This window comes from Ranitomeya variabilis, chromosome 2 (genome assembly GCF_051348905.1).
Source record: "Ranitomeya variabilis isolate aRanVar5 chromosome 2, aRanVar5.hap1, whole genome shotgun sequence".
In the NCBI taxonomy this organism is placed as follows: domain Eukaryota; kingdom Metazoa; phylum Chordata; class Amphibia; order Anura; family Dendrobatidae; genus Ranitomeya; species Ranitomeya variabilis.
In genome coordinates this window covers 484,063,687-484,085,227 of record NC_135233.1, presented here as the reverse complement: position 1 = coordinate 484,085,227, position 21,541 = coordinate 484,063,687, and the positions used below count along the sequence as shown (strand labels likewise).

Genomic DNA, 21,541 nt, shown 5'->3' with positions numbered 1-21,541 from the left:
AATCAAAAGTACAACACATCCCTTGGAAAAAAAAAGCCCTCACGCAGCTATGTAGATGGAAAAATAAAAAAGTTATAGCTCTTGGAAGAAGGGGAGGAAAAAGAGGAAATAGAAAAAAGAAAAATTGCAAGATCGTGAAGGGGTTAAACAAAACATTGTTTTTATGATATATGTTATAAAACACAGGATTATAGTCTTTAGATACATCAAGTGGTCAAGCAATAAGTGAAATTTGCAATGCCAGCATTTTTCCCTCCGGTTTTCTGTATTGCTCACTTACCCTTTAGCTAGCAGCAACCATGCAGTTTTGAGCTTAAAGTCAACATGTACAAAGCACAGTTCTATGGTTTTCTGGAATATTTGCTTCAAACAATACTGTACTGGATTAGACACTTTTGTCCATGCAGACTAACAAAACAGAAACTGTCCAAATAGCTCAGAATGTAAATGTAAGGTACACAGTCCAGAGTGATGAACATACAAAATGCTTCATAATTATGGAAACATACCACAAACCATGTAAAGTCAATAGCAAAATATTGTGAGTAGCGTTCTGCTCCTCAGAGAAGTCACTCTCCCTGTAAAGGCTCAGGACAGCATTTTCGATCTGCATACTAGCCATTAATAAAATGGATTGTGCTTACACCAATGGTATTCAATGGGCAGTGCAGATGAATTATTTTTTTCACTGACCGATTAGCAGCATCATGATCTTCCTCCTAGAATAGGATGCCACTCGCCCATTCAAGTCTAACAGTCCATGAAAAAATAAATAACTGCAACCAGGTGACACCCGAGTAGTTGTGTTTCCAATAATACTGTGATTTTAGCAAAACTAACACAACTCCAGGTGTCATTGTGATATCCAAGTCTTTAGTCCTCCTTTGTAATGAGCCATATACAGTACCTGATTGTTCAATATTTGTTCCGATTTCAGTAACATTTTTATTTCCATACTTTATGCTAAAACTTTTCAGTTTTCAGTATTATTAAAGGACAATAATTAACCAAACTAAGATACCTGGTGCATAAATGTACATACAATAATCTAGACGATTTCAGCTAAAAATATAGAAATATATTATTATGTGCAGTAGTAGTGATATTTTGTATGTCTTAATATTGTGTTTTTGCTTACAGGTGAAGAATTCAATCAGTTTGACCGCAATTATGAAATTCCTGATTTGGATAGCGCGTTGTCCGGTTTGTAAATTATTATTATTTTTTTTAATAAACAATTTTTAATTTAAAGAAGCTCTCTTCCTATCAAACTTTTATCCTCTTAATATATTGCATTCATCACATTACAGCACTGTGTACTTCCAATTGCTCATTTTGCCTTTCTACACAATTAATTCTTCTCGTTTCTTTGCTCTATGTAGAAACAGGGTGTCTCTTGCCCCTGCATTTATCATTACCCTCTCCAACTCCTGACCCAGCTTCTCTCTCCTACCCCCTGTCAGGGACTTTTGCAGAGACCAATGGCTCATACAGGGAAAATTGACTTCCTGTTTCTGCATAGAACTTAGAAAGATTCAGCTAGTCTGTTTTTAATCACGTGATGTCACTGACCTAATGGAAAAGAGGAGAACTAACTTGGTAGAAGGACAAAATGAAACCTTATAAGCTTTATGTAGAAACATCAGGCTAATTTCCCCTGTATGAGTCATGAGTCACTGGAAAAGTCCCTGAGAAGTTGGAGAAGGGAGCATGAAGGAACAAGAGATTTTATAATTCTACATAATGCAGAGAAAAGTGAAGAATTTTTGGGGTAGAAAAGTAAAATGAGCAATAGTAAGTACAGTACACAGTGCTGTATAATATGATGGATGCAATTTATTAACTGGATAAAACTTTGGTGGAAGGAATGCTTATTTAATTCTGAAAACAAATCTGCCTGCATGTTTTAGAATGGAAACAATTTTGCCATCTAATTGTCAACATCATTTTTAGAAATAATGTATTACCAATGGTATAGTTTTCATGTGATTCCTTGTCAAGTACTGTAATTAGATGTTCGTCCCACAGATGACAAAAACAGCGACGAAGCTTCGACTGCTGGCATCCAACAGCAGAAGAATGATAATTCCAACAAGGAGGACTCCAGCAAGGCAGATAGTACATGGTACTACAATCAGAGGAACAGCTATGATAAGAGTACGTATGATTCTCACTCTAAAATTGCTCAGAATTGTGGACATTTTGTCCCTTACCTACAGCTTTTTGACATTTCATCCAGGGAAATATAAAATTCACTTTTATATGTCTGACATGAAATCATAAGAATGCAAAAAAAAATCTTGTATAGTTATGAGGCGGATAATTACAGGAGTTTTCTAGTTTGTTGGATTTACGTAAAATATCTTAAAACCATATTAGTAAAATTATACAAATCGTTCAGGCCAGAATCATCAATTTTTACAAGAGCACCCACAAATTTTGAGCCCAATGTATTATTACATTTGTGACTGTTGTTTATTGAGTTATTAGTTTTGCTATTTTTTTTGCCCAAAATTCATCTTTATTGTGTGTTTATTTTTTTTTCCACTTGGCACTGGGGGCTTAGGGCTTCTAGATGTTTTCACTTGATTCGTCATTTGTGACTTTCAAAAAGTATAAAAATTTCTTTCAAATGTACTTCAGTCAAAACCTGAAGTGATTTTATGTAGGTCCGAAATGTTTGCAACATTTTCAGAAATGTGCAACTTTTTGCACTAGTTTGGTTAATGACAGAAAAAAACCCAATATTCTACATGGCATAAAATTCATGAACAATATGCGCTATTTTGATTAATTTAATGCAATAAATGACATCAAATAGCATAAGACAAAAAAAGAAAAGTGACCTAAAAATGGAAATGGTGAATTTTAACTAGCATATGCTTGGAATATGAATAAGACAAAGGAGACGGATGGAAGGGATGATTGGCAGAGAACTAGAAAACACTGTGCTTGATTAATATCTGCAATCATGGCTTCTTCTGGGGACATCCCCAGAAGAAGTCAAGCGAAATGTGTCAGGTGGAGGGATGTGATGCTGGTCCTGTAATAGATGCAGATGTATATACTATTAAAAGTAAAAACCTATGTACTTTATTTTTATGCTGTTCAATTATTTCACCATGCAATATATGGATGACTAAGGAAACCACTATTCTATAAGTCTATATTTATACATTATTGTTGACATGTATTGGTCCTTGTACTCCATGTATTGCAGTTTTCCCATGTGACCTGCTATCTGCGTTTCATCTGTTGAGGAACCTTTTTATACTTCTGAGCTATTATTATTTTTCAATAAAGTAACTTATTAATTTTGGACATCTTTGTTTCACTTTTTTTTCTGGATATTTATCTCATCTGGTATTACTGTTATGTTCTATGAATTAAATGATGGTCATGAATTAATTCCTTGTGTTAGTACCGGGACAAATGTAGGTTGATTAATGGGAAGTTACAGTATCTGCTGCACTAGTTATGAAGAATATAGGTTAAATAGACCACAATATATCACACTTTATCTAATAAATATTTAACATTTGTCATCTAATCCAGGCACTGAGAAATCCTCAAAGCTCACTTTCATTGCTCCAACAACTCCTCCAGTTCTGAGAAGTAAGTTTTTTGGAAATATAAATAATACATAAAATGGACTTCTCGTCATAAGATATCTACTTAATGAGCATGAAGTACAGACTCAATCAGATTATCTTGTTTCACAGGTATTGTTTCTTCTCATAATGGTCAAGTCTGTAGCACCTGGGGTAACTCTTACTTCAAGACTTTTGATGGTGACATCTTCTACTATCCTGGCACTTGTAACTATGTTTTTGCCTCAAACTGCAAGAGTAATTTTGAGGAATTTAACATCCAGTTTAGACGTTCAGTTGTGAATAATCTGCCCATCATCACCCACATTTCTATGAGGATTGAAGGAGTTTCTATTGAACTTTCCAGTGGAACTGTTGCATTCAATGGAGAACAGTACGTGAATTATTCTTATTATAGTCTCGTTAATTCTCCAAAACGTTTCTTTTTCAAAATTAATAACTTTAGGATTTAACTTTTTTTATGTGCTTTAATTTCCAGGGTGGATCTACCTTATAGTTTCTCAGGAGTCCAGATTGATAGAAGTGGTATCTACATCAAAGTCACTGCAAAAATTGGTCTGGAATTCATGTGGAATGAGGATGATGCAATTTTGGTAATTTGTACAAACATTAACTTTTTTTTCATGAAGAACTGAAGTTACAGTATCTGCCTCCTGTTGTGGCACTCTCAATCTTTTCTTATATTACATGGACAGCTATTTATCATTCACCTAATGCTACATTTTCCTTGTGAAGCACTGTTGTGTACACAGAGAAATTCACAATAGATATTACTTGCTCTTTCCAAGTCATATTGTAGAAAATTTAAAAAGACTAGATAAAGGAAAGGTAGCTACTAGCTCACAATTAACAATTAGAACAATTGGAGGCCCTCTTGAAATTAAGGTTGGAATTTGATTGGCTGCTCTTTCACTTCAGGGTGCTAATGTTTATAAATTTCTCATATGGTGCTGCCATAATCATGATATAAAGCTTTATAATGAAAACTTTTCACTTACTGAACATTTCTTTTCTCCTTTCAGTTGGAACTTGATCAGACATTTACCAATCAGACTTGTGGTTTGTGCGGGGACTTCAATGGCATTCCTGTCTTCAATGAGTTTATTTCTAACAGTGAGACACATTTATATTCAATATTCTAAGAGTTATACCAATATTTGGTAAATGCATAGTTAAATGATAATTTTTCTTGTTTACCTAGATGTAAAACTGACTCCTATTCAATATGGAAATATGCAGAAGTTAAATGGACCTACAGAATTTTGTCAGGATGTAACAATCCAGCCCCAAGATGACTGCACTGACTCTGTAAGTTCTAGTTTACCCCCAGAAAGCAACTGGTCAGGGATGTTTCATCATAAATTTCAATTGCTGCACAATGAGTTGAATCTAATAATTGCCTATCCATCTATCTATCTATCTATCTATCTATCTATCTATCTATCTATCTATCTATCTATCTATGTATCGTCCAATTATTTGAAAATCTATATATGGAATATTAAGATGTTACCTACTTCATTAACAACTATTTTTTTCTTATTTTATGCTCATTTACAGAGGAAACTTTGTTTATCGATCTTGACGAACTCTGCATTCTCATCTTGCAACAGTATTGTGGACCCAACGTTATACATTGATGCTTGTGTACAGGATTTGTGCAGATGTGCAAAAAACGCAACTGGCTTCTGCCTTTGTAGCACTTTTACTGAGTATTCCCGACAATGCGCTCATGCTGGAGGACAACCCAATAATTGGAGAAGTGCCAAGCTATGCCGTGAGTTTAATCAAACTATCTTATGTGTTATCATTGACTATTGATGGATAAAATTATAAGCAAAATAAAAGTAATAATTAAAGAGTCTGTCAACAATAAATAACTATATAAATAAAAGAGAGAGCAGCAGTATAGATTACTAATTAAAATAGATTTTATTAAACAAGATTAAAAGTTATACAAACAGCTAGTGTAATTAAGGTGACTTCTAACCAAGCAGGGTTAGCCAGCACAAATGTGGAGTATAAAGTGGTAGAAGTGCATACAAAGTCTATTATAAATAGGGCCAGTGATACATAAATAATTAAGTGGGATATAATGCTCCCTATAAAGTTATATGTCGGGCAGTGAATAAATTAATAGAAAGACAGCACTTACATAGATGAAACACTGATTTGTGTGGCATCTCTGGCACTCCAATGCACGTTTCACTTCTTCGTCAGGAGGAGTTGGAGAAGTGTCAAGGTATGTCATGAGTTCAAAACTATAAGCAAAATAAAAGTAATAAAGAAAGTCTGTCAACAATAAATAACTGTCCAAAGCACACTCAGTGCACCCTTGGCGTGGCCAAACAGTTCAATGCACCCTCAGTCCACTACTGACTTTCAAAGTATACATTCTTTACAACACTGTGGCATTTCAGTATAAAATTGTGATGCTAGTCACTTCTCACAGCCAAGCCGTGAGTCAGAATAGTCAAGGAGCCCAAGGTCAGAAGCCAGGAGGGTATGTCGTAAACAGTAGGAAGATACAAAAGCGAAGTCAGGTAACAATCCATGGTCAGAATACAAAGAGGTTAATGGATCAGAGCAGGAGTGGCTAAACAGACGGATGGTCAGAGCGAGGTTCAAGGTCAGGCAATGAAAGATCAAGCATAGAGAACTCTAGGCGCAGAGAGAACAAACCACACTTCGCTGAATGTACATCTTGCAGAGGTCTGGGAGAAACAACTCAGTTAAGTAGCATGGCAATCACCTGGGATAATGAACACTTGGAGATAGCTGATGCCTCCCAGCCTCCCAGTTTCAGATTGGAAAGTCGAGCTGTCAATCAACACACTGACAGCTCAGCACGTCCCTGTACCAGTCTGGATGACTGAGCTGTTAGTCAAAGTACTGACAGCTTCAGCACACCCCGTACCAGATTATATGGCTGAGCTGTCAGTAACTGCATCCCAGACACACTGAGGGGTGAAACCGTGACACAAACATACTGTACATTACTGTATTAACACAACTAGACTCTGACTCATGTTGCATGTGGTTCAGGCATCATCAATCATATGACAGGTTACCTTCAAGGTTTGAAGAAGTCCTCATAAATATTTGTATTGCCCTTTACATTTTTATAGGCAAATAATTTGCTTTATGATATATTGACTGCTTACACCAACAGAGTAGTTACATTATGGACAGACTTAATATTTATACAATGACATGAACCAGGAATTTTGTGTATAATTTAATACCATGTTTTCTTCTCAAAACAGCTCTTCAGTGTAACTACAATCTTGAATACAAGGAATGTGGAAACGCATGCCCCGACACTTGCTCCAACCCTGAGCGCTCATTGGTCTGTGATAACCACTGCATTGATGGATGCTTTTGCCCAGCAGGTATATCTCTAGACTTTTTTTTATGAATTATTTCTTCTATGTGAGAAAAAGCTATGAATAGAGGTAACAATTCAAATATATTCAATAAACAGCAAGATAAATAAATGCTAGTGAAACTTCCACAATACTAAAGCGGATCTACATTGTAATCAATTGATTCTTCAAGTGAAGAGAGGCAACCATGTCACATGTATTGACTGAAGAATAAATGGTCCCTTTTTCATAAAAAATATATGTGGAAAATCTAAAACATTCCACAGTTTGATGCTATCAGCTCCATTATTAAATGACAAACCTCATACAGCTGAGCCATTTCACTCCATTGGTAAAATAAAATATTTGCAATACAACTAAATAATGACCAATAATAAAATAACAACATAGTACATGCTAACTCTATACGTGCCTCTCCATTTGGTTTCATGGTCCCACATATTGAATAATGGCTGGCATTTCTGCTGCATTTTTAATGTTACTTTTAATGCATGTTGCCTATTACTAATCCATATTACCTGTTCCCAGTAAAATAATTACCAGTCGCCACCAGTCTTCTATTCTTCCCAGTGCCGCTCGGCTCCTGTTCCATTATCTTGTGACTGCAGCTCCTGTTTGACCAATGACAGTAAATGAGAAGTAATGGTCACAAGCTTTCAGTGTCAAGTCTATTGGAATCTGGTTCTGGCTCCCATAGACTTACATTGAGAAGTGATTTCTGGTTCTTCCAGCAAACAATGGAGAGATCCAGATAGTAACAAATGGCAGAACAGGAGCAGAGTGGTGCTGAGAACAGACAAAGATGGCGGCTGGTAAGTATGTTACTACTGGCATAGAATTAACATTAGTAATGCCACTCCAGTGGTGAAATGACCTCCTCCCCACCTGAGTGGTGATTTAAGGGCAAGTGGTATCTGCTCAAATTGTATGAAAATATTCTGCTATTTGGCAATTAAAGACTACAACTGTCTCATAGTTATAGAAGACCACATTTTTCACCTCCAACTCCTCCAAGCTACCCCCTGACAAAAAGTAAACAAAGTTAAGAAAATAAGGTAAACAAGGCTGCCCACCCGTTGGTGAGGAGAATAGGGTACATCGGGGGCACATTCATCTCATGAATACAATAGACAATATATTTTTTTTAACTTTCTGGGTTTATAAGAGAAAAGACTGTTCTCTGTTCTATTGTTATCTATTGCTCTATCTATCTATCTATCTATCTATCTATCTATCTATCTATCTATCTATCTATCTATCAATCCCTCTATACATTTGTCGTTCATATATATTTATCTATGTTGTTTATGTGTCTTTATTTAAGGAACTGTTTTTGATGACATCAATAACTCTGGCTGTATTCCCAAGCAGCAATGTTCTTGCACTTACAATGGACAAGTCTACGCATCAGGGAATGGATATTCAATTCAATGTCAATCTTGGTAAATACTCTTTGTCTTTCTACTCCCATGAAATTAATGAATTATATTTTGTTGTAGCTATTAAAGTCTGCTAAGTCTGTTCACATATTTAATAACTAGGAAAAAGTAAAAGTGAAGTTTTACCTTTGGCACATTTGGACCATCAGCAAAACACAAGCAAAATTGTTGGTGTCTGGGAACAAAAATTGGCATGGAGCCAGGGGCGTAACTATACTAGATGCAGAGTTTGCAATCACACCCTGGCCCTTGAGTCTAGGGACGTCCAAAAGGTCCCTTTGGCCCATACTAAAAGGCCCATTGCTCTTAAACACTTGCAATAGTTGGGAGCCCCATTGGAGCTTTTGGATCGGGGAAAACGATCTTTTAGTTACGCTACTGCGTGGAGCTCATGTAATACTTGGCCACATCTTTCACAGCAATTACTTCTCTCCATTCCAGAATGGAGAAGCAATATACTAAAGTCTGTATCCTGTAAAAAGATTATATGAAGATTCAATTGTGTAAATTGAATTTGTGAAACCATGTAAACCCAATAGGTGACAAGGCATAAGACTTTCTGAAACCTCTATATATTTTATTCATTTTTTTAGCACTTGTGATGAAGGAAAATGGAGCTGTTTACAACAAGACTGTCCCGGAACGTGTGCAATTGAAGGAGGATCCCATATCACATCTTTTGATAGTACCCACTACAACTTTCATGGTGATTGCTCCTACGTCTTCTCTAAGGTAGGGAATATTTTAAGAAGGCATCCTATGAGTTTTGTTGATTTTGTGTTCTATATGTTTCACATCTTTGTGAGCTTCTGGTCTTTTCTTCTCCACATGCAGCATGATCTGTATATGGTGTTACTTGCATAGGATTCTTTATAGGAAATAATGAAAGAAAACAAAACATACACGTAAAAGAAAAATACAAATATACGGTTTGTAAGAAAAGCAACCAAGAAATACAGCTCTTTATCACAAGCCAGGAAATGCTGCAAAAACTGTGTGTAGGAAGCTTAAATTAATTTTATTTTAGTGAATAATAGGGAATTTCTTCCAAATAATATTAGTAGGTTTTGTACCTTTGTGTTCTGAGTTAAAGTCAGATTACAGGAGCACCAGTGAGGCCAAATTATGGGATTCGGCCCTCTCGGTCTTGATCGCTCGGAGAAAGGAAACGCACACCAGTAGTGAACACAACATTCTTTTTATTACCATGTGATCAAGATTGTTACACGATTTACAGACAAACGTAGATCCCATTGGAAATTTCCATCAGCTGCTCTCTTGTCACAAACAAGTTATGAGGTTTTATTAGATATTAGGTCTTTCTCCGTATACTATCCATAACACACTGTTTTCTCAAAACATTGCATACGAGATAGAAAAATATTAGACCAAATATGAAGCCTTAAGAAAAACATTAAACAAAATATAAGAAAATAAGACTAATTAATGCTAAAAATATAGAACATAAAAGAAAATATTAACCCTTCTGTATCATAGGTTTCATGATTACGTTGTAGAATTTGTTCCATCTCTTAAGATATTTAGCCTAATTTTGTAGTATGTGACTATTTTATATGAGAAATACAAATTATTTTACATGTATTCATCATTCATTGGTGCTCTCATTTCAGACAAGTGGAAACAACAAATTCAGTGTACTGGGAGAAATTCTTACATGTGGACTGACCAACACCGAGACGTGCCTGAAGAGTGTCACCCTCAGTCTTAACGATGGAAAAGATGTAAGTTACAAAATGCTGATATGGTTAGTGTGTAACTTGTTGACTTTGCCACATATTAATTTTTGTTATGCATTTTATCTGTCTCACAGTTCATTTACATAAAACCATGCGGCAGCGTCTATGTGAACTCAATATACACTCAGCTTCCCATATCATCAGGTAAGCTACAAACACCAACCACAAAGAGTAAATGAACCCAAAGTGAATGCTTAATATACAGTAAATATACTGAAAGATTCACAAAAATATTCTGGAATATGAAATTACCCCATTAGCTCTTATCTAACATAACAGATAAAACTTGTATCATTTTCGTAAAGTTCATTCTCACCATAAGAATGCTCGTTGACGATAATCTTGCAGTGTAAGAGATTGTTCACACATTGTATTTTTACCTGTTTTTTTTCCGCACATTTTCTGTGGCAAAAATGCAGCATTGCACAGTACCAAAAAAGTGAATGAGATTTTTGAAAATCTCATGCACATGCTGCTTAGTTTTTCCTTTCCTTTGGCAGCATTTTTGCTGCTAACGCTCTGGTTTTTACAGCAGAGAAATCTACTGCAAATATTAAACCATAGGTCATGTTATTATCATGACATTGTGACGTGGGCCATGATCTTGCGCATTTGCACTGAAACCTACTGGGCTCTTATCAAAGCTGGAAATACTGACTCAGTGAGAGAGGCTCATGGATTTCAACGCTCATGATGGCGATCTGAAGAGGTGGCCACTGGCCAGTACAAAACAGTGAACAGTGAGGAGCGATGGGGCCAAACAGGTGAGCGGTGAGTGTATATATATATATATATATATATATATATATATATATATATATATATATATATATATATATATATATATATATTTATGGCAGTTAGGTTCAGATAAATGGTTGCCAGCGGCTGCCATTTTGCAGACTCTGTGCAAGAGCGAATTATAAAAAAATCTGCATTTTGACTAATGCAGATATTTCTAAAATCTGAGTTGAATGTGATTCCACATGTCTAGACTCTACACATGCATATTGTCAAAAAGTCCTAGATATATTCTCGTTTGTGTTTGCTCCACAGCCAGTGTCACTATTTTCAAACCATCAACATTTTACATCATTGTACAAACCATCATTGGGATTCAGCTTCAAATCCAGCTTACACCCACCATGCAAATCTACATCACAATTGACCCATCCTACAAAAATCAAGTGTCTGGTAAGTAACAGTGGTGCAAAAAATACACTAACTGTTAAAAGGTAAGCTGTTACTGTTATATTGATAACTGTGGAAGACTAGCTGTGTAGCAATAGGGAAAATAGGAAAAGTGCAATCCGAGACAGCAACACAAAAAATATGGTCAATCTGGGATTACATTGTTGATGTGCAAAATAAAAGTAAAGTCTTTACAGCTAGGTACAAGACACAAATTAACACCTGCTCGGCCGAGCATACTCATCATCTTCCCCAACTATACTTGTGGCAAACAACCAACCACTTGAGCAAAAAGTAGCAAAAAGGATATGTATTACCTCTCACCAGTAGCATCAAAACTCCCCAGTAACAGTGTCTCTTGCTTCTTCAGACATTTCCCCCAACTAAAGAGCACACACTGAATATATTTCTAAACCCAGTATTAAATCAACCCAACAACGACACTTACTGAGGGCTACAGAGAACAACAAGCAAGAAAAGCAACAACAGACCCGTTAACCAAACTTGTCTATCATCTCCTAAAAATCCAGTCTCAATCAGAAATTGCCAAAGCCCTTAGCAAACTGTGTTTTTTTGCCAGGGATACCTATCTTTTCTGGATCTTTGGAGCCTGCATATGCACATTTACATACACACACAACTCTGCTACATATGCACATTTACATACACACACAACTCTGCTACATATGCACATTTATATACACACACAACTCTGCTACATATGCACATTTACATACACACACATCTGCTACATATGCACATTTACATACACACACATCTGCTACATATGCACATTTACATACACACACAACTCTGCTACATATGCACATTTACATACACGCACGTCTGCTACATATGCACATTTACATACACACCTATCTGCTACATATGCACATTTACATACACGCACGTCTGCTACATATGCACATTTACATACACACATATCTGCTACATATGCACATTTACATACACACACAACTCTGCTACATATGCACATTTACATACACGCACGTCTGCTACATTTGTACATCTACATACACACACAACTCTGCTACTTATGCACATTTACATACACACATATCTGCTACATATGCACATTTACATACACACACAACTCTGCTACATATGCACATTTACATACACGCACGTCTGCTACATATGCACATTTACATACACACATATCTGCTACATTTGTACATCTACATACACACACAACTCTGCTACTTATGCACATTTACATTCACACATATCTGCTACATATGCACATTTACATACACACAACTCTGCTACATATGCACATTTACATACACACATCTGCTACATATGCACATTTACATACACGCACGTCTGCTACATATGCACATTTACATACACACATATCTGCTACATATGCACATTTACATACACACACAACTCTGCTACATATGCACATTTACATACACGCACGTCTGCTACATTTGTACATCTACATACACACACAACTCTGCTACTTATGCACATTTACATACACACACGTCTGCTACATTTGTACATCTACATACACAGATAAAATCCATCAGATTGTACTAACTTAATTTATGATTTAAAAAGCATTTTTAACATCATTTGTACAGCTGCTGTGGATCCACTGGGTACAAAACCGGCAAGCGTGAAGATAGGCTTTGTATATCTGATACTTGTAGGTGGTTATTTCCTGCGAAAGAATTGCTTGACACTTTGAAATGCGTTGAATAGAATAAAAAACACATGTTTGAATAAATCGCTGAGATTTGACATTCTCCATACACAGCAGCACGGATTAGCCACAAATTACTCCTATTTTCATCTACATACACACACAGGTCTGCTACTTATGGACATACGCACACAACTTTGTTACATATGTGCATTTACATTCACACAGCTCTGCTACATATGCACATATAAACACAAACAGCTCTGCTACATGCAAATGTGGACAGACACAGCTTTGCTATATATGCAGATTACATACACAAACAGCTCTGCAACTTATGCACGTATAGACACACGCAACTCTACTACATACACATGTAGACAGGCACAGCTTTGCTGTAAATGCACATATACACACATGCAGTAATGCAATTTTCATATTTACATATACATGCAGCTCTGCTACATGCACATCTCTATACACATACATACGGCTCTGCTGCATGCACATTTATATGCACATACAAATACACACATATACTGTAAACATTACTCCATTTTGCAGTTCCACCCAAGCATGTGACTGATTACATGACCTGAAAGGTCCTGGAACTAGTAGGGTGGAAGGTCCTTCAGTTGCAATGGCTGTGCAGCCTTTGACAGGTTTCAGAAGCTTCCTCTCCTGCTCTGCTCCGATCACACAATTCAGTGTGGGGCAGGAACAAAAAGAGAAAGCAGGTCTCTTACTGATCGGGTAGGATGCTGTGTCAGTGTTCTCCTCCATCACATCAAACTGCCTTCAGACTTTAAGACACATGCACTTTATAACAAGATTTTTTCTTGCTAAAAAGTGTCTTACAGTCCAATAATATGGTACTTTAGTTCACTGTCATTTGTTTAGGTCATCAATATGAGGTCGTTGGGGTCTGACATCAGTACTCCCACCGATCAGTTATTACTAGCTTCATGGCTGCTGCTAGGTAGTGTAGATCAGCCTGTAATCTAATGCAGATCCCCAGTCAGATAGTGTGATAGAAAGCTTTTCCTGCATACAAACTCAAACAAGAAAAGCTGTTTCCCACTCTGTGGATTGGAGAACAAAAATGTCCCCCAATGGTGAGTTTTTCTCTGAAATTAAAGATTTGGCATTGATTTTGTTCTCATTGTTTTCAGCATACTACATGAATAACACTAGAGGTCGCTATACAAGTATAGATATGACTAATCTACTCGGTAAAAATAAATAGTTCCTGCCTAGCATGTTTAGAAAGAGTGCTAGGTGAAATTTAAGCACTAGTTATGAAAGGCTTCTATGCAAACACGTTTAATATTTAGGGTTTTTCAATAAGATGCAGATTCTTTACTGTAAGAGCAGTGAGACTATGGAACCCTCTGACACATGATGTTGTAATGGTTGATTCAATGCTAAATTCAAGAGGGGCCTATATGCCTTTCTTGATAAATATAATATTACAGGTTATGGGCACTAGGTTCTGGGATGGGACATTGATCCAGGGAGCTAGTCTGATTGCGGCATGTGGAGTCGGGAGAGGAATTTTTCCCTAATATGGGGATTTTGCCTTTCTCTGGAAAAACATATTAGGCTATGGGTTGAACTTGATGGACTTAAAAACTATGAATCATATGTCACAATCTATATATTTTGAATGATGCACTGCTTATGACATAACTAGAATATTTAAATAAATTCAGGTCTCTGCGGCAACTATAACAACATTCAAGCTGATGATTTCCAAGTACTAAGTGGTGTCATTGAAGGAAGTGGCTCATCTTTTGCCAACACATGGAAGACCCAAGCCAGTTGTCCTAACGTTGTCTCAAGTTTTGAAAATCCATGCGCTCTCAGCATTGAAAATGGTAGGTCGCTCTTTTTTTCAGCAGCGTTGTATTACCTTTTCATCACCCAGAGAAGAGCAATACACAATCAATTAAATTAAACAATAAGTATATGATACTGTACTAAACTAATTTATGTCTCTCGATATAAAAATTTCCCTCTTTCAGAGCAATACGCAACACACTGGTGCTCAATGATAAGTGATACTGATGGACCTTTTTCCAAATGCCATTCCAGAATTAACCCAGACATCTACCAGACGGTATGCCATTCCATTCATTGTAATTTAAGGGGGTAGACAAAGGTATGGGAAAATTTAGGAGGCTCATATGTTTACTACAGCACAGAATAAATACAAGAGTATGATGTCACTCCGCAGAAATTTACATGTCAGCGCAATGCATTCCTATCCTAAAATCACATGTCAAGGCTAGTTAAAGGGTCGATATTGACATTTAGGATTGCTACATTCAATGGTAGCACTAGTCGTGTTACTCTCTGAAGAGGTTATTTGCATATTTCGATCTTCAAATGAGCATTGTATTGCCTATACGCCTCCTTACACTGGCTTGGAACTTGCCATAAGAAAAAACATTCCCCCTTAGACCCACTATCAAAAGCCTAGTCAAATCAGACTTCTTACCTTGTACTGATGAGAGGCAAACTCCCCAAAACAAGTATCTGCAAAATGTGTATCTGGTTTGTTCTTTATCCTAAGTCATGTGGCACAGCTCCTTAAAGGGTCAACGTTGACTATTAGGATATTCAATAGGTGGTGCTAGAGTTCAAGTCGTTTTTCTTTCTGAAGAGTCTATTTACACAATTTTGATGGGGACTGCCTCTGGAGGGGCTGTTTGTTACCCACATTTATTAAACCAAATGCTAAGAGCCTTTGCGCAGAACATTTTGCATTTAAGACATTTTTAAAATTGGACAGTCCATTATTCCCAATCAGTAAGGATAAAAAATGGAAAAACTAATTAAAATATTTTTTTAAGGAGTTTTGAAGAATTGGAAGTTATTCCCTATTGATAGGATATAGAATCACATGCTAATTACTAGAGGTCCAAATTCTGGTAGTTTAAGTGATCCTGAGAATGGTGCTCTGGAATACCAAGAACAGAGCGGTGTAGAATCAGATCTTGTCAGTAGTTCTGGCTTAGTTTTTGTGGAGTTCTTCATTTTTGCAATTACCTTTCTATGGCGGTGACATGGATAATTCTCCAATGTACAGCTATAATAGTGGCTTTCTGCTTACAGAACTGTATGTTTGACTCTTGCAACTGTGCCAAGAGTGAGGAGTGCATGTGTGCCGCATTGTCTTCCTATGTACATGCATGTGCCCAAGCTGGAATTTATTTGACAGGATGGAGAAATAATGTCTGCCGTAAGTGTTTTTTTCTTTATAAAATTAACTTTGCATTTACTACACATTAAGTTGGTGGTGACATAAATTTATACATTTTATGTTTTTCTTTTTAACGCAAAGAACTTTCCACAACAACATGTCCAAAGACCTTGTCCTACAGCTATGTTGTCAACACATGCCAATCCACCTGCCGCTCCCTTAGTGAACACGACATTACTTGTGACATCTCATTCGTTCCTGTCGATGGCTGTGTTTGCCAGAATGGAACTTACATGAATGACAATGGTGTATGTGTTCTTCAGTCTGCTTGTCCTTGCTACTACAAGGGAACTGCAGTGCCACCAGGCGAAGTGGTCCATGACAATGGAGCTCTATGGTGAGAAAACAACTTCACAGTCACTTATACTAGCTCTTGTGCCTCATCAGTGATAGCAGTTTTAAGTTCTATTAAGCATTTTTTTTTATCAAACAGTATTGTAATAATTTTTTGCTTATTTACTAGCACATGTTCAAATGGACTACTAGACTGTATTGGGCAGAAAGCACCACAGGAAGGTAAGAAGTCTACATAATGAGTTGTAATTTGTTCTCAAAATGTAATATTTTATGCTCTTAACATTACATTAAAGAATCAAACACGCAAAGAAAAGTAGAGCCAAAGCTAATCATACACATTTTATCTGTGATTTGAGAATTTGGAAAACGAATGATCAGTTCTGGCGGTGAAAGAAGAGGATTTCTCTGATATGATGCTTTACAAAATTGCGTATTTTCAAGGCTTACTACTGATTCATGAACCAAACAGTTAAAACGACATTTACTCTATATGGGTTTATAGTTGAGAAATCAAGCTCTAATTTATTTATGTAGATTATACTATTCAGATTTTATTGAATGTCTCACTCTTACAGCCTGTACATCCCCCATGGTATACTTTGATTGTACAAATGCAACTGCCGACACAAAGGGATCTGAATGCCAAAAGAGTTGCCACACCCTTGACATGAACTGTGTAAGTAGACTTGTATATACTCACATCTTTAAAACGCACATATAAACAAATTGTGAACTTTGAGCTAGAAATAGAGAATAATGTTGACAGTGTGCATATTACACACTAGTAGGAATTGACAATCTGTAGTCAATAGGATGACTTCAAAAATCTATGTTGTGCCAGGAAACTTTTTAAATTACCCCATTGACATACCAAAGATTGTTATAGGCCATACAATTGCCCCTACTAAAACGTATCTAATTTAATAAAAGTGCATACAGTGGGTACAGAAAATATTCAAACCCTTTAATTTTTTCACTCTTTGTTTCATTGCAGCCATTTGGTAAATTCAAAAAAGTTCATTCTTTTCTCATTAATGTACACTCTGCACCCCATATTGACTGAAAAAAACAGAAATGTAGAAAATTTTGCATATTTATTAAAAAAGAAAAACTGAAATATCACATGGTCATAAGTATCCAGACTCTTTGCTCAGACATTCATATTTAAGTCACATGCTGTCCATTTCCTTGTGATCCTCCTTGAGATGGTTCTACTCCTTCATTGGAGTCCAGCTGTGTTTAATTAAACTGATAGGACTTGATTTGGAAAGGAGCACATGGAGCGGCCCCCAAACACAGGGCAGCGGGTTAATCGGTACCGGGTCTCTCTCGCGGTTCTGGGGATGTCACGGTGGCCTGACCCGGTCCATAGCCCTGGTAAGGGGCGCCCAATTAAAGATATAGGCGCAGGTGTAGGTCGCAGTAAATGATGAGGACACAGGGTTGCAGTCTCTTTACCTCTTTACTGAAGGCTTCGGCATCCGCAATCCAGACCACTGCTAACAGGGCTGGCTGAGACTGGCCAGTCCAAAGGCACATCCAGAGTTCCCTTTGCAGGTGGAAATCAGTAGCCTACCTACTAGCGCCTGGGTGTTGTAGTACTTCCCTGCTGAGCACCACGGGATAGTCCTCACAACTGTCGTGTATGTTTCTGTTCTTTCTCTTCGTCTCCCAGATGATATGAATAGGACGCACCCGTATGACGGGGTAGGCCTGGAGTTATTTTATAGGGACCCTAGAAACACCCCTCTCCCACAATTGCCTCCATTGTCTTCATTAGGTGTAAAAGGTGAGACAGCCAACCTAAAGTTAACTGCCCGGCCGTGGTTCAAAGTAATGCATAGAGTCTATTACTTCCTCAGCGTTCCGGCCACCGGCTACGTGCCTCAGAAGGATGTTGCCGATCTCTGGGCACGACTCCTACTGGTTCTATCGCATTTGTGCTGTGATCTCGTTTCTCACTTCTCCACAATATACTTCGCTTCGTGTCCTTTCTTAAGATGCCGCCGCAATGAGGTGCAGGCACGGCTCCGTAACAATCTGTCCTTTTGCTAGGCCTCTGTCAGGATCCCGCCCCTGACAGTAACCCCCCTGAATCTTCCCAAGTAACGCTCTCCTCTCACTAGATATTACCTGGGCAAAGCCCAGTCAGCTTCTCACTAACTTCCTATCCAACCCCCAGTTTTACCAGAGTGTAAGGAGTGGCCTAATACATAGAACCTTTTGCTCCCCCTGGTGGCCAGAGTGTGAAGTGTAGTGTGTGACTGTGATACCTGGTCAGGTGAACTCTTTTAGTGCAATCAGATGTATCATCACTCCCCTTAGCAGCAGAGCGACGTTACTGCAACGACCAGGACTCTGGGGCGCTGCACACTCCTGTCTATATAAGACCTCACAGCTCACAGTGCACGTCAGTGTCATGAAACATGAATGCGGCCAAGTATAGAGGATGAAAACCTCTTCCAGAGTGCTCTAGACCTGATACTAGGCCGAAGGTTCACCTTCCAACAAGACAATGACCCTAAGCACACAGCTAAAATAATGACCTAAACCCAATTGAGCATCTCTGGAGAGACCTTAAAATTGCTGTCCACCAATGTTCATCATCCAACCTGACAGAACTGGAGAGGATCTGCAAGGAAGAATGGCGGAGGATCCCCAAATCCAGGTGTGAAAAACTTGTTGCATCATTCCCAAGAAGACTCATGGCTGTACTAGCTCACAAGGGGGCTTCTACTCAATACTGAACAAAGGATCTGAATACTTATGACCATGTGATATTTGTTTTTCTTTTTTAATAAATTAGCAAAAAAATTCTACATTTCTGTTTTTTTGTCAGTCAAGATAGGGTGCAGAGTGTATATTAATGAGAAAAAATGAACTTTTTTGAATTTACCAAATGGCTGCAATAAAACAAAGAGTGAAAAATTTAAAGTGGTATGAATACTTTCCATACGCACTATAATATTGTATAGGGGTAGTAAAGGGAAATACATTTTTAGTGAGGCTGAGCTGCATTACCAGGTATACCCTTATGTGCTCATAAAAATTTGTACCTGGATAAACAATAAGCAAGCACTATATCTATCCAGTGGGAATTCATGAGGTCAGGCCTCTAACACCCTAACATTAACATCTTCTCTTACCGATAAGTCGACATCCTTTCACTAATAATTATTTTACAATTCTAAAATTGCTCCTTTTAATTTGGTGTTGGTAACGTAATTTCAGTACAGTGCACAGTGCGTGTCCGGGTGCGTGTGCCCAGCTGGACTGCTAGCTGATGGAGACGGAGGCTGTGTGATTGAAAGCCAGTGTCCGTGTATACACAATGACAATCCATACATGCCAGGAGAAACTATCAAGGTCTCATGTAACACTTGGTGAGCAGAACACTATTGTAACATACAGTATTCTTCCATACCGCTTGATTATCTTATTTTCATTGCTTGCATTTCCTAACTATTGATCATTTTTAATGCTAGCACTTGCAACAACAGAAATTGGGAATGCTCCAGTGAACTTTGCATGAGCACCTGCGCAGTATATGGAGATGGTCACTACCTCACGTTTGACAGCAAATCATATATCTTTAATGGAAACTGTGAATATACCTTGGCTCAGGTACGTAGTACATACACTGATTCTGAAAACTAGATGACTTTAATACTTATATTCATCTGTCTGACGATATTTTTCTAGGAGTCTGATTCATACCTTGTCTTCATCTGCACTTTTGTTTCCATTGTCCATTGGAATCTCATCCAAGTTTACAGTATTTTTTTATTTGATCTTTTATAATAGGATTACTGCAGTAGTGACCTCAACAATGGAACTTTCCGTATTATAACGGAAAATGTCCCGTGTGGTACAACAGGAACCACTTGTTCTAAATCCATTAAAGTTTTCCTTGGGGTGAGTTTATCAGCTAAAACTTTCCTAAAATATTCTCTCAAAAAATGTATCCGAAATAACACCATAAAATACACATGTGAATATCATTCTCTTTGGGTAGAACTTTGAATTGATACTTGCAGAAGATACATTTGAGGTTGTCAAACGGAATGAAGGAACATATATACCCTACAAAGTGCGCCAGATGGGTCTCTACATGGTGATTGAAGCCCTCAATGGATTGGTTCTGGTCTGGGACAAGAGAACCAGTATATACATCAAGCTTGAACAAAGTTTTCAGGTAAATTAAATGAAACAAACGCAAACTTTGATTGTTGGTTTCTTGCTATGATAAAGAGTGTGAATTAGTAATCAATATATCAAATCAACCAAATCTAAAACCTTGATGATGCATAATAATACATATTATTGGCAAAATCAAAACTTTTATGAAACATATACCAGTTATTTTGCCTTCCACATGTAGTTATTTTTCTTTACAGGGTAAAGTTTGCGGTCTTTGTGGTAATTACGATGGAAATTTTGTCAATGACTATACAACAAGAAGCTTGTCTGTTGTTGGAGACGTTATGGAATTTGGTAACAGCTGGAAACTGTCCCCCAGTTGTTTAGATACTGTAGAATTAGGAGACTCCTGTGCAACTAATCCCTACAGGAAGGCATGGTCTCAGAAACAGTGCAGTGTCATCACTGGCATCACATTCTCATCTTGTCACCCATTAGTAAGTATATTTATAGGATAAAAAAAACCTTAAAAATTAATATTGAATATGTGAATCTTCAAAGTGCCTTTAAATAAAGGAAGACATTCCAAAATTCCAATTGTAAAAAATTGAGGATTTTATTGGCCCAATGCAACGTTTCAGTCCATATGGTTTGGACATTTCTCAGTCAATCAAAAATGTTGAATTGTTCCCAACTGCAATAATGTATATATATATATATATATATATATATATATATATATATATATATATATATTATATATATAAAATCAGGAGCATC

General features: G+C 37.2%; 1 protein-coding gene across 1 annotated transcript in view; it reads left to right on the top strand.

Annotated features, from left to right (window-relative positions):
• The window catches only part of LOC143803854 (mucin-5B-like), a 37,003-nt gene that overhangs the window by 1,403 nt on the left and 14,059 nt on the right, over positions 1 to 21,541 (top strand). The window contains exons 2-26 of the mRNA XM_077281619.1: positions 1,141 to 1,203; positions 2,029 to 2,157; positions 3,556 to 3,615; positions 3,723 to 3,984; positions 4,090 to 4,204; positions 4,634 to 4,724; positions 4,813 to 4,919; positions 5,172 to 5,388; positions 6,878 to 7,003; positions 8,322 to 8,439; positions 9,030 to 9,168; positions 10,068 to 10,178; positions 10,268 to 10,337; positions 11,250 to 11,387; positions 14,772 to 14,936; positions 15,084 to 15,178; positions 16,177 to 16,303; positions 16,406 to 16,661; positions 16,788 to 16,840; positions 17,197 to 17,297; positions 19,853 to 20,004; positions 20,107 to 20,245; positions 20,426 to 20,536; positions 20,637 to 20,816; positions 21,019 to 21,258. Of these exons, the coding sequence (XP_077137734.1) occupies positions 1,141 to 1,203; positions 2,029 to 2,157; positions 3,556 to 3,615; positions 3,723 to 3,984; positions 4,090 to 4,204; positions 4,634 to 4,724; positions 4,813 to 4,919; positions 5,172 to 5,388; positions 6,878 to 7,003; positions 8,322 to 8,439; positions 9,030 to 9,168; positions 10,068 to 10,178; positions 10,268 to 10,337; positions 11,250 to 11,387; positions 14,772 to 14,936; positions 15,084 to 15,178; positions 16,177 to 16,303; positions 16,406 to 16,661; positions 16,788 to 16,840; positions 17,197 to 17,297; positions 19,853 to 20,004; positions 20,107 to 20,245; positions 20,426 to 20,536; positions 20,637 to 20,816; positions 21,019 to 21,258 (3,365 nt within the window). The remainder of the gene's footprint in view (positions 1 to 1,140; positions 1,204 to 2,028; positions 2,158 to 3,555; positions 3,616 to 3,722; positions 3,985 to 4,089; positions 4,205 to 4,633; positions 4,725 to 4,812; positions 4,920 to 5,171; positions 5,389 to 6,877; positions 7,004 to 8,321; positions 8,440 to 9,029; positions 9,169 to 10,067; positions 10,179 to 10,267; positions 10,338 to 11,249; positions 11,388 to 14,771; positions 14,937 to 15,083; positions 15,179 to 16,176; positions 16,304 to 16,405; positions 16,662 to 16,787; positions 16,841 to 17,196; positions 17,298 to 19,852; positions 20,005 to 20,106; positions 20,246 to 20,425; positions 20,537 to 20,636; positions 20,817 to 21,018; positions 21,259 to 21,541) is intronic.